The sequence below is a fragment of the Podarcis pityusensis genome, assembly GCF_964106645.2.
Source record: "Podarcis pityusensis genome assembly, chromosome: 6".
NCBI lineage: Eukaryota > Metazoa > Chordata > Lepidosauria > Squamata > Lacertidae > Podarcis > Podarcis pityusensis.
This window is the reverse complement of record NC_138030.1, coordinates 28,885,825-28,898,943: the sequence shown is the minus strand read 5'-3', so window position 1 is coordinate 28,898,943 and position 13,119 is coordinate 28,885,825. Positions and strand designations below refer to the sequence as shown.

The 13,119-nt window shown below is 41.6% G+C and overlaps 1 protein-coding gene and 1 long non-coding RNA gene across 3 annotated transcripts; one reads left to right on the top strand and one right to left on the bottom strand.

Annotated features, from left to right (window-relative positions):
• Positions 1-580: 580 nt before the first annotated feature.
• On the bottom strand, positions 581-12,001 carry PXMP4 (peroxisomal membrane protein 4). Of its 2 annotated transcripts, XR_013987520.1 has the most exons (6): positions 11,692-12,001; positions 9,898-9,960; positions 8,975-9,173; positions 7,986-8,176; positions 2,680-2,798; positions 581-779 (listed from the first exon to the last, which is right to left on the bottom strand). XR_013987520.1 is itself a non-coding variant. In XM_081009620.1 (4 exons), exons 1-4 carry the CDS (start codon positions 11,802-11,804, stop codon positions 7,907-7,909), a joined length of 645 nt encoding a protein of 214 aa, XP_080865746.1. In that variant the 5' UTR covers positions 11,805-11,997; the 3' UTR covers positions 6,515-7,906. The 2 variants fall into 2 exon arrangements, 1 of the variants encoding a protein (XP_080865746.1); XM_081009620.1 differs by lacking the exons at positions 581-779; positions 2,680-2,798 and having other exon boundaries at positions 6,515-8,176; positions 11,692-11,997.
• On the top strand, positions 2,806-7,873 carry LOC308479175. The gene is made up of 2 exons (XR_013987523.1): positions 2,806-4,997; positions 5,259-7,873. It is a non-coding gene; the product is annotated as an uncharacterized lncRNA (long non-coding RNA).
• Positions 12,002-13,119: the final 1,118 nt, after the last annotated feature.

Here is a 13,119-nt window from a genome sequence, read left to right as displayed (position 1 = left end):
AAAGTAGGGCAGAGTTTTGTGGTAGTTCTGCTCCCCCCTTCCCCCATGGAGACTCTGCAGCTCTCTTAGTGTGCAGTTTTTGGACACAGCTGCTGCACCAGCTGTTCCTCCTACTGTCACAAAAGATTTTTTATTTTTTTTAGCAAGGCGATGATCCCCATTGGCAGGGAGCTCAGAAATGCCAAATGGAATTAAAAAGTTTAATTTCAAATCCGTGGAGTAAGTTTATTCAGGGTGAACAGATCCGCTTAACCCCCCCCCCCCACCTCCATCCCAAAGGGTAGCCAGACCTTCCACCAGCCTGTCCACTTCAGGGGAACGGAGGTTGTTCCTCTTTAACATCGCACAGTTCTGTTGCCTCAAAGGTGGTTAAAAATGGTGTTTAAGATAAGGTTACCAGACGTCCCCAGATTTACAAATCAGTCTCCTGAGAAAATCCATCTATTTAGTAGGAAGTTGAAAAATGTCCCCGGATTCATTGAAAAAAATCTGGTAACCTTAGTTTAAGAGTGCAGTGCAAATTATGCAGACACTGGAAAGGATATCCGCATACCCAAAAGAGGGAACATTCAGGCCTGGATTTGCAACTTTCAATATTAATCTGTATTTCAATCTAACATAACAAGATGATGTACCTTCTGTTAAAGGTTGGGGGGGGGGGACGACAACGACAGAGGTGACATTTACATGAACAAAGCCAATCCTTGCTAGGTACCTCTGGGGAGGGGGGTTCTTCAGAACTAACTGCCTTTACTTTTGTGCTGTTCAAGAATGTACTTCTAAAAAAGAAAAGAAGAGGACAAGACTCAGCTTCAGTACAGCAACCCACCAGAGATACTCCTCCAGTTCACATATACACTTTTCCCCCCAAGACATCTCATTTGAGAAGTAGATTGCACAAAGCCAGGGTTCCCAATGCTTATTGGCACTTCTTGTACTAAACCGAACCAGTCGTCATGACTCTGAATAGCCTACACAAGGCATGTAGGGCTCCTATCTGCAGCTACAGAGTCATGACCAATTAACTAATTTCAATTTAGTGCTGGGTGTTCAGGCTGGGCATTACTCTGTTTCTCTTAAATGGATATTGGGAAAGGCCTCTCTGTTTTCTTTACCAAATCAACAATTCAAGAGCAGCATGACCTAATAATTGTCACCATCTCATTTTTATTTCTCAGTCTCTTTGTAAGCAGAAGTGAAACAAACTAGTTAGAAACCACTACGGACAAACTGGATGTTATGTACACAGATACAGGTAACTTCCCATCATATACAGAGATAGATAGTATAGGAATGATGTAATGTTGAGTAGGGAGGCTGTTTAACCCTTCTGTGTGCTGGCTGCTTTTTCTGGCACCTCCCCTCCTTCCCCACATGGATATCAAAATCTTTTCTGTCATGGTTGCGGTGTGTGTGCAGAGGAGAAATACAGCAAGTATAGGAAAGAGGCACACTCAAGCTTGCAGCCTCCTGAAGCTGCTTCTTACTTCAATAGGAAGAAAACGCACACAGGAGAATGTTACATACATCTGTATATAATGCTTAGTACAGCTCTTAAAAGAATTCTTTGCAGATCAAAGAGATCTCTCCACAGGTTAATGTTTGAAGTACATATTTGACTTCTCTCTCGTCTTTTCTACAATGCAAAAAACATGTGCTGGGGAGCTGGGGCAAGTCAGGGATTCCCCTAATGTGTTTCTGACATATAGACAAGATGAAAGAAGATGCTGTATTACCGTATTTTTCGCTCTATAACACGCACCCAACCATAACACGCACGTAGTTTTTAGAGGAGGAAAATCCATAGGCATGCTACCTGTAGGCATTCCCTCCATAACACGCACAGACATTTCCCCTTACTTTCTAGGAGGAAAAAAGTGAGTGTTATGGTGCAAAAAATACGGTAATTAGTACCCAACATGGCTCCATAGTGTGGCACAGCTCCTTAAAATGGCAACGTGTAACATGTCATTAGCCCTCAAGATCTTATTCCATGGTGGCCTTTTTGTAATAACTGTGACAGTATGTTTCAGCAACTGGTTTGGCTAGGATTAGCTGGTCAGCTTTGTGAACGACAAAATTCTGAATTATTGAATGGTCTTTAAACTAAAATTTAATAATAATAATAATAATAATAATAATAATACTTCTATTCACAGTACTTTTAAGCGCCACCCTTACCCTTAGAACCAAGGTAGTCAAAAATACCAGGGCAGACACCAGTATACTTTCAGCTTCTATATTGTTTAACCCATGACTGTATTTTCTGTGATAATATGAGATACTGGATAATAGCAACATTACTTGTTTACAATTAATCATTTCCATGTTGTTAGGAAGATGAATTTAATTAAGCTGCAGTTTAATTAACAGTATAAATCATTTAGAGCAGAGGTAGACAACTTGGTCAGTGTGAAGGCCACACTGCCAACGTAGCCATGACTTGCACAGCTGCAGCTAATATGCATATTTAATTGCTCCCCATAATTTGCATATCATTTTAATGAAGCTGGCAGATACCAAATTACAGTTGACAGGCATGTTACACTTGTACAAGATCCTTATACTGAAATTATTATTTCTTTTAGCGTGAAAAGCTTAAGTAAACTTCGTAATATTTTGATATTACAGACTAAGGGTTCTAGAAATATATGCATGTAGGCTTATTTTTAAAATCACCTTTTCTGCCCAGTATCTTAGTGATCTCCATCACAATTGCAAACTTAGCTTTACATTCTTAAGGAACAGAAACATCTAGTCAGAATGTAAGGTGTTCTCACAAGCTGCGTGTCGGATCCCTAAAAAAAAGGTTAAAATGAGAAAAAACACATTATACAGAAGTGCATCTTAAAGCAGATATTTTGCATTTAATTTGTTTCCATATACTTCAGTATCAAACCAAAGGTGTGGCAAAGCTGTGTTGGCAGCTAGACCTTACTAATTAACAAGTTGATTTTCTACTACATTTTGTTAAAGTACATAGCAGTTTATTTGAAACAGTCTGGCCAATCTGCTACTTTAACTGTATATTTCAATGCATCCACTATTGCCTGAAAAAACTCAAGTCAACGTTTCAGTCTGTTACAAATGTACATTCTGTTATCTTTTAGGAAATTCTGCATTGTCGCTGCCAAATACTGTATTGCACACCTAAGTCTCCAAACACTCAACAGATCTCTTTGTGTATCAGAGTCAGTGCTATTTTTCTAGAAAAAGAGGTGCTGGAACTCACCTCCTTTGTTCTCATAATGGCAATGGCACCTCTCAGGTGCCAGAACTGAGTTCTGGTGAGTTCCAGCTGTAAAAAAAGCCCTGGTCAGAACCCACACATTTCCAAATAATAGGATTTAAAACTTTCTGCGTGATTTATGAACTCAGCAAGCCAAACTGAATGCCATGCCCATTTTTATATGCTGCTTGTATGAGAACTACTGGCTGTGAGGATGGCATAACTCGCCAGGAAGAATCACTTGTATGTGGAATGATTCCTAAGGTTTTCAGCAGTTTTGGCTTCATAGAATGAAGTGTAGTTGGAATTCATCATCTCTGGATGTCTTCTGATCTTATGTTGCTGTTAAAAACTTAACACAGAGAACAGCATCAGGCTGCTTTACCAGAAGGCAGGAAGAGAATTATTGAAATATGTAGCACCACAAATAGGAAGATAGTCAGTGCCAGGTAAAGGTAGTTACAGCAATTAATATTTTTACAAGGCAAAAGTAGAAACGTGCAATTAGTCACCACCACATTTTTGAAAAGCAAAGCCTGCAGTTATGTAGTCAAAAGATCTAGTTTTTACAAAGCATATCAAACACAGGTAAAAGGACCCCTGGACAGTTAGGTCCAATCAAATTTGACTATGGGGTGTGGCACTTATCTCTGCTTTCAGGCTGAGGGAGCCAGCATTTGTCCACAGACAGCTTTGTGGGTCATGTGGCCAGCATGACTAAATCACTTCTAGCGCAACAAAACACTGTGATAAAAGCCTGAGTGCACAGAAACGCCATTTACCTTCCCGTCACAGTGGTACCGATTTATCTACTCACACTGGTATGCTTTCAAACTGCTAGGTTGGCAGGAGCTGGGACAGAGCAACAGGAGCTCACCCTGTCGCACAGATTTGAACTGCTGACCTTACGATTGGCAAGCCCAAGACGCTTGGTGGTTTAGACCACAGCACCACAAGCTTTCCTATCAAACACAACACCTACATGAGTGTAGAGGAAGAGAGCATAGGGCAGGATTCACTGAAGGAGCCCTGTCAATAGAAACCTGCACAATGATTTCGCTTGTGCAATGCGGTCCCCCCCCCCAACATGCGCACTGAAATTGGTTCTGGGGGTGTCAGGAGAAACCACAGAACAGAGTGTGTGGGAAGAGAGAGGGGTCATTTGAGCTGGCAAACTAAATGCAACAGTAAATGTTGGCACACACTTCCCTCTGACAAAGACAAAGTTGCAGGTGTGAAGTGGCTTTTTGCGGTTTACCAATCTAAATGTTTCGGAAAACAGCAGTAAGGTGCGAGGAAGCACATTCACCCACATGAAGGTGTGTATATGTATTTCACAAAAGGCACTTATTTCCCACTAATCCTGCCTAAGGAAATCAGAGCAGTATGCACTAAAAATAGCAAACAAAGTAAACAACAAAGCAGGCTCTTGGCATTGTCAAGGGGTCACTGGTTCTATTTGTTGTTCTTGTAAATATCTGTTGCAGATGTCTACAAATCAAGACCTCCAAATATATGTTAGGAAGCCTATTGTAAATAACTTTCATAAAACAAGGCAATAGTGTTATTAATGGAGGAGAAACAATACCTTATTGTAGATCCAGGTTTTTAGAGGACTTGAATTAAGAATAAATACAGGACAATAAATACATGGGGTTTTTAACTTTTCTTTTTTGTAATTTGAGCTCAACATTATATTTCCTAAACTTTTAGAATGGTGCAGCTATTTACTTATTTCAATTTCCCCCCACTCCTTGAAATAATTACCGTATTTTTTGCTCTATAAGACTCACTTTTTCCCTCCTAAAAAGTAAGGGGAAACGTGTGTGCGTCTTATGGAGTGAATGCAGGCTGCGCAGCTATCCCAGAAGCCAGAACAGCAAGAGGGATTGCTGCTTTCACAGTGTAGCGATCCTTCTTGCTGTTCTGGCTTCTGAGATTCAGAATATTTTTTTTCTTGTTTTCCTCCTCCAAAAACTAGGTGCGCCCTATGGTCTGGTGCGTCTTATAGAGCGAAAAATATGGTAAGTAGTCTACATGGCATTTGTAGATGTTCCTTGCACTATTTCATTACGCTGTGGAAGCAGTGTTATTCAAGCACAACAGTTATGGCAAATCAGATAGGGATAGACATTTCCCCAGCATTGGGAACCAAGATCTCCTCTTGAACAAAACACAAAAGAGCTGAGCCTTCAATGAGAAGCCACAATTGAGCTGTTGTAAACACATATGCATGTCTGTTTTGATCTTCAGAGTGGGGATGGTTGGGACTTGCTTAATTTTGATGTGACGGGCTGCTTGGGAGGTGGATTTTCAAACCGTCTCCTTATTCCTGTTTGTGTTTCTTTCTTATTAGCATGAAAACCAAACAGAACACTTAGCTTGCCGAACAATACGATCTGGAAGGGTGAGGAATGGAACCTATGTATCCAAGAGTCTTCAGACAGACCCATTACTTCTAGTTCACTTCCCCAGCACACACTGGCATTGTTCAATCACATTAGTGGCAGAAGGGATTCGACCTCACCAATCGAGCTATAGGAACAGTGGTGGATGTTAAATGCTGTTTAAAATTATTCCAGCTACCTCCCTGGGAAATTGACTGACTTTGTAGCATAGCATTCTATCCTTACACAGCAGGAGAGCAATCTTTAAAAAGCACAGTTAATTGCCGCAGACAGATATGTAAAGGGTGCTGCTGTGATGGGACCACAGTTTGATGTGTTTTATGGCAGTTTTGTGCTCTGAACTGCAGACAGATAAGAGACTCAGACAGTTTGCTAGAAGAGCTTAGTATTAGCGTTCTGGGGACAGGAGGGCAGCAGAAGTTATATGTAAATTAAGGAAATATATTGCAGGCACTGTTACGATTATGCTGACACTGTAGTTCGCAACAGCTACTGTACTGTCTATTGTTTGGGGTGGGGAGGTAGAAGATAGTGCCTTTGCATGGAAGCAACCAAATGTTGGGGAGAGACCGGAAAAGCTCAAAACATAGTTACTGCTTAAAATATCAATAATGTTCTGAAGGTGTTTGGTGGGTTTGTTCTTTCCTAAATATGACTTGATGGGACAGGGAATTTGAGGAGGGGGTTGTTTGCAGGATATTTTACGTATGGTAGTAAAGATTCAGGAGAAAGAAGGTGGCAGCTCACATGCCAGATCAAGACAGATGCTCACAGATACAAGCTGGTACGTTGGTACCAAACAAACAAACCACTGAAAGATGTGACAAAATAAAAAGAAGCATACACCAGTGTTGTGGCCCTATAAGTTTTTCTTTAAAAAAAACTTCCTCCAACTGACAGGACTAAATAATAAACCATCACAAGTTACCAAACAATGATAAAATAAAAAATCAATGACAATACCCCAAGAAGTGAAAGAACAAAACATTCACCTTGTTGTTTACCCAGCATTTTCCCATTGCCTATGTATATTTAATTCATAACTCAAGTGCTTTTCCCCCATCCTGTGCAAAACTAGCACAAAAAGAGCTGCCATTGCAAGCCCAGAGGATTAGGCTGCAAGACTTTATGTCACTTTCCTATAATTGTGCTATAATCAGTGGCTTACCTTATATGTAACATTTTCTGATAAGGCAGTGTCATAAAAGCAACACCCTCAACAATCCATTGGCATCTTTGCTTCTATGACAGCAGATGCTTGATCAGATACATTTTTATCAATGGTCTATGTACATAGCGTTACCATATTTTGCCAACTGCAACCACAGTTGTAAGAGTGTATAGTTGCATGCTCTGTTCCGTTCCAACTAGAAGAGGCTAGGGCCAAAAAAAACCTATTCAGGTATTTATACGCCTAACAGTGAAGATGTCAAAATAGAAGCAAATCACTCATTTGCCACTGTATCTACCCTTTCACCAATCCATCTACTCCATTTTTTTCTTTTGTTTCACAGCTTTCTCTAGACTATAAGTCTAGAGGAATGAACCTCAACTCTTTGAATAAATCTTGGCATTTATCTAAGTCGTTGATGATGAATTTTTAAAACAGGCCCTTTGCACTGCAGAGTACGTACCGTGCTTGCAGTAAAGCCTCTCTTAGTTGCTTAACTCCCCCCCCCCCCGCGCACCTTTTAGTCATCTTTTTCTAAATGCACTTTTACTGGTTTTATGTTGTTATAGGTGGTTAATGTAAGAAAGATGAATTAACAAACATGCATAAAGAAGTAAAGTTTCCCAGTACCATATCTGCACACAAAGATCCTAAACTTGAGCTTTATGTAGTATTTACTATGATGAGAATGGTCCTTTTTATTCTATGGCTAATTGAGGAAGCAGTGAAGGTTGTATTGCATATATGTAGGCAGAAAGTTACCTATGGCACCTGGTATTTCAGTATTAAAGAAAATATTTTCACCCTATTTTCTCAAGTTTTAAGATCAGTGCATTTATAGTGCATTTTTTCCACCCACAGCTGAAAAGGAAACAGCCTCTTACAGACAAGAGGATCACCTTACAAAAAGATTACAAAATGGTTTGCTTGAAATATGGCCTTTTCAAGCTCTAACCAGAGAAACCAGAGGCCTACACAGAACAACGTGGCCAGACCCATGTAGAGATCAACATCCAATGTTAACGATTTTCAGTGAAGTGTGTTCAAATAAAAGCATAAAAGCCCTGCTGTTGGAATGTGCCATTACTAAAATATCTTTCAAGACTGATTGGTAGCAGGTCTTTTGTTATATACAAGAAAGTCAGAAACATCATGCCAGACATTACTGTCATCATACAGGTAGGTCATGGATGATTGCAATGATGGCTGTAGAGTGTGTCGGTGGTACTCAAAGAGCCAGAGAACAATCCCCCAAACCAGAGCAGCAAAGAGTGGAAAGGGATCTTGTTTTGGCTCTGGGATGTAACCTTTCTCCACTGCCAGTCGGGACAAGCCAAACAGGATACGAGACAATAGGTACATGTTTATCTGTAGGGGGAAATTGTAAACAAATATTAGGCAAGGAACATATCTAGAAAGTGATTATTTCAAACAGTCCTCAATTTAGGCAATCACCAAGTTGGTTTTATGTCAAATCATTTTTTAAAAAACATTATAATGCTTTTGTAGTCTCTCAGCTGGGTTGTTTGCCGTTTTTAGCAACAGCGTATGATCGAGCATTGCAAAATTTAGTCGCTTGAAAAAGTAATTTGTGTGCTCAGTTGAAAGATTACTATTTTCAAAGCTGAAGCAGAGTAAACCTAGGGAGAAACAAAAATATACCTAGAGACCCTAGTCTTTTCATACTGGGGGGGGGGGGGGAGAGCCCTCTTCCCACTGCAGCTTTCTGTAGAACCTCTTCCCACTGCAGCTTTCTAATTCTGTGAAACATTAAAAAATATCACTAACTTCAGCTTTCAAAGGCAAACCATTTCTCCAGGAAGAAGCAATATGTTGAGCTAGATGGGTCACTGGTGCACCAGTTAAAGCAGTGCTTATATTTAATTAAAAACCTGATCAAAACAGGCAGCTGAAAGAAGCAGAAACTGGTGATGGGACCGAATTAATAGAATTCTGAGCTAATACAACCCTTTCCCCCATTCTATAGAGCACCTTGGTGAGTGAAAGATGCAGAAGTGTTGGGGCACAGTTATTTTATTGTCCTCAAGTTTTAAGTTGAAGGGCAGTTAAATATGAAGCAACCTGGATCACTAACATCACTTGATTTTCACTTTGCATTAAATGGGCAGCAGTATAAACCCAGAAGCACACAACACCATCATTTACCTGGCTGTTAATATTGTTATTTTCTCCAAACACCAACCAGCCTCCAATGCAGGCTGCGAGGAAAGAGTGAAATGGGATCTTCTTTCCCTGCATTCGTGACTGTAGGGCCAACAGGCCCTTGTATGTGAATACAAAATATGCCAGGTTTCTGGAATGAGTGTAAGTGGCACGAACAATTGCTTTCAATTTCTCCCTTAAACTAAGAGAAAAAATGAAGACCTGTTATTACAGATAGTACACTCTTCAACTAAAAGAGAAGTGAATAAACATTAACTACTAAGTTGTAACCTATTATCTACTTCAGAAAGTCACAGTGATCATTTATCCCGGTTTCAGTAAGCAATAAAATCTAAAGACAGATTAGCCAATCTATTAATGATTAATTTAATATGGGCATGAATAGATCCCATAGTAAATGTGACATAATGGCAGCCTAAGCCCCAATGGACACAACCAAGACTTTCTTCCCAGTAAATATGCTGTGCTGTTGGGCTGCCATTCTAAACCTGCCTTCTGAGCTCATATTCATAGGATAGCACTAAACATGTCATCTGTAGCCTTTAATTAAAAATAAAGAAAATGACTATTCATTAACACCAAGAAGACATACAATACAAGTCTCCTTGTATTCTAATCTAGTTGCTCTATTCCAAAGAAATGCAGAGAGAGAAAGCATGTTCTGTTTTTTGTTGGAATGGTTTTTAGTTGTTTTTCATAATTGTAAGATTGTACGGTTATAATTGATTCTGGGACCTTACGGTGAATAAATCTTATAAATAAATAAGGAGGATCCTGTTTCACTGGGTTCAATATGCACAGAGGACAATAACTGTACAGTACTGAACCTTATCAAATCACATAGTCTTATAAAGAAATAATCACACACACATATATATGAAAAAGAAAGGAACTGATAAATATACCTTCCACTCCTGAAGAGAAATGTCATCACTAAAGCATGGGGGGCACGTATTTTTGCTCCATACCTGGGAAACGGAAAGAAGATAATAAACACTGAACACATATACAAATGTTGTTTTGAATCAAGTTATTGATTCATTTGTCCAGTGCTTTTTTTCTTTAAAAATGTTTAGGGGTACTCTCATTTAGACTCAAGAAAACCACCATTTTATAGTTCAAATCGGGGAAAATAAATACAGTAAATGGCCAAAAGTACAAAGATTCACAAAATGTTTAGGGGTATGCGTCCCCCTGCTTCCGCCCCCCCCCGAAGAAAGCACTGCATTTGTCTCATTAGCCATAAAGTAGTCAATTTTTCAGAGAGAACCATTTATTTATGCCTGTATGATATGCGCAGGTATGCAGATTACACTAACGGCAGCTAAATTCACTTTACAGTGGGGATAGGTAACCTTTAGCCTTCCAGAAGTTGCTGGCCTAAAACTCTCTTGTCATCTTGTACGGTAATTCCTGGCCATCCACGCAGGGTGAGGCTGATGGCAGTTGGAGTCCAACAATACCTCAAAGACCCCAGTCCCCCTCCCTCGCTTTACACATAACTCCACTTTACATGTAAACCTGATTTTAGAAATGTGTGTAAAGTAGAAAGCAACATGATTCGGCAACAAATCACTTTTGAGGTATTAAATATATTTCGACAGTATTAGTTTATTGGCTATGGCTTATGTTGATGGGTTTTGCCTCTTGTTGTAGAAATAGTTTTGGATTAGCATGTTTAAGCTACACCCTGACATTTAAGAAAAAGAACATAGCAAGGGTGTGGTTTACACATACTAATCCATACGATTTCTACAACAGGAGGCATCATGGATTTAATATTTCATAACTCAACCTTGATTTCAGGTCACTGGAAAAACAACCATAAATCCAGGTTTTGGCTTCAACTGAAGTGAAGTGCATGCAGAAAATTAAAGAGACGTGGTAAACTTATTTATTTACTACTGTTGTGGACTTTTCCTATTATTGTTTTAACTTTTTTATAAACCACTTCGAGGTTCCCCCCTACAATCAAGCGGTGTATACATTTTATAGAAACCGTAATAAAATACTGTAAACAAATAGCTGGCAGTCATATCTACTGCCATAGGAGCCAACTCCTAGGGACCGAGAGGTTCCATTGCCTCCCCCCCTTGAAATATTTGAGGGGGCCGCCTCCCAAAGGTGATGGTCAATGCCATTCAAACGGTGTGCGTGCGCCTTGCCCTTGTAATCGATTATGTGGGGCGGGGCTTACCTGCCCCATCTTCCCAATATTTTAATTCAAGTTGGCACGCTTGTCTACTGCCACCTCGTCAAAGACGTGGCTGTCAATCCTCTCAGGGAAAGACTCGTCCACTATGAGGTACTGTAATTAACTTTGCTTAGCACAAACCCTCGGCGATTCAAAGGCGGCCCTGCGCCAGGAAGAAAGCGAGCCTTCATTCCCACCACACACACACACACACACGAATCGTGTTTGTTTCTAACACTATCGGAGACGGCATTCCCCGTGGAAAGGGCTTTTTGGAGAGAGTCCTTTGCCCCCAGCTGGTGGTTTGCAAACTACCCGGGAGGCTTTCCCGCCCGGCCGGGGCTCGTTTCCTCCCTCAGAGCTCCTCGTTGGAGCGGCGCCCGCCCAGGCTCAGCGCAAAGGCTCCGCCCCCGGCCGACACGGGAGCCCCTCAGCCTCCTTTCCCGGACTAGGGATGCGGTGGGTGGGGGAAAGGAGAGACGGTCCCTCTCCAGCCAGGGCTTACACTGCTCCGTTACGGAAGCCCTTGACGACGGCCAACGCCGCCTGGTATCTGCGCTGCTGCAGCAGGGAGTTGACGGTGTAGAGCAGGGTCCGCAACATCGTCTCGCCCCCCATGGCCGAAGAATCTCTCGCGCTCTCCTTCTCTCTCGCGCTCGCACACCGATCCCGGCAACTTTCGCAACCCGAGGGGACGACTTGCTAAGAGCACCGAATGCATGGAAATGGAGCTTGAGCAAAGAGCGTCGGTGTGGAAAACTCAACCCCACGCACTACAGTTCCGCCCAACCGAGGGAAGGGCAACAAAAACGATAGCAGGTGCAAGCAGCTAGGGGAAAAAAAAGTTCTATGGGCTTCTCTCCGTTCAGTCACTGGTCCGATTAGGGCGAACGGGGCGGTGCCGCACCAGCCTCACTTTGCCCTCAGACAACCTTCGTTTGTCTTCTTGCTTACAACCTGTCGGGACGGCTTTGCTTCTCGTCGCCTCTGGCTCCACCTACTGTTGGGTCTTCTCTGCCTTCTCCCTTACCAATCCCAAATGGGCATCAGCCCCCACTGTGTTTCTTTTTTTTCTATTTTACACAGCGCTAGTGGGAAACGATTCTGTGTACAAGGTGGTCGTAAGTGACTCCCAGCCTAATCTGCCCCACATCTGGTGATAGAATAACTCTGAACTATATTTTCACTTGCAGCACATTTTCAAAAACTTCGAGAACTACCTTCTTACACACACAGTAAGACTACTGCTTTTGAAAGAGCATAAACTCTTGATTTTGCTCCTGCATTAAAAAAAAGGGGGATGTAGAGGGTGTGGAGCCAAATCACGTTTACAATGCATCTAGATTCAGGTTGGTAACCGTGTTGGCCTGATGCAGTCAAAATATATATTAAAAAAAAAAGATTGTCCAGTAGCACCTTAGAGACCAACTAAGTTTGTTCTTGGTATAAGCTTTCGTGTGCATATCTGAAGAAGTGTGCATGCACACAAAAGCATCAACCTGCACCAGCACAGCCATCAGGAGGACCAACCGCATGAATCTCCCCCGTTGGTATCCGTCTCTCAGGAGACAATGGAGGAGTGCGCCTTTGGGGGTGAAATCAAACTGTTGGAAGGTTACAGAGCCTTGGGTGGCTGTAGAGACCAATACTGGAGAGAGATGTTTTGTTGCAGCTGAGGCAAATGAAGGTGTCTGGTTACGCTGCTGCACTTAAACCATGGCATTTCTTCTCTCTGTGCCCCTCCCAGCAGTCATTCCTCCTCTGGTCCTGCTATGGATGCATGACTTGACTTTTTTTCTGCAGGCACTGTGGTCGTCTGCAAGGGATTCCCACACAGCAGGGTTGATGTTGAACAGCCTTCATGTCACATTTCCAGACATCTTTGTAATACAGAGTTGGTCTGCCAACAGAAACCAGGTTCCCATATAGAGCA

Bases quoted from the DNA above. Each gene is read 5' to 3' on its own strand.
- PXMP4 (XM_081009620.1), bottom strand. From the start codon at position 11,804: ATGGGGGGCGAGACGATGTTGCGGACCCTGCTCTACACCGTCAACTCC. The intron at 9,961-11,691 runs GTAAGCCCTGGC...TCCGTTTCCCAG, and splicing joins GGCTTCCGTAACGGAGCAGT to GTATGGAGCAAAAATACGTG. The intron at 9,174-9,897 runs GTATATTTATCA...TTTTTCTCTTAG, and splicing joins TTTCTCTTCAGGAGTGGAAG to TTTAAGGGAGAAATTGAAAG.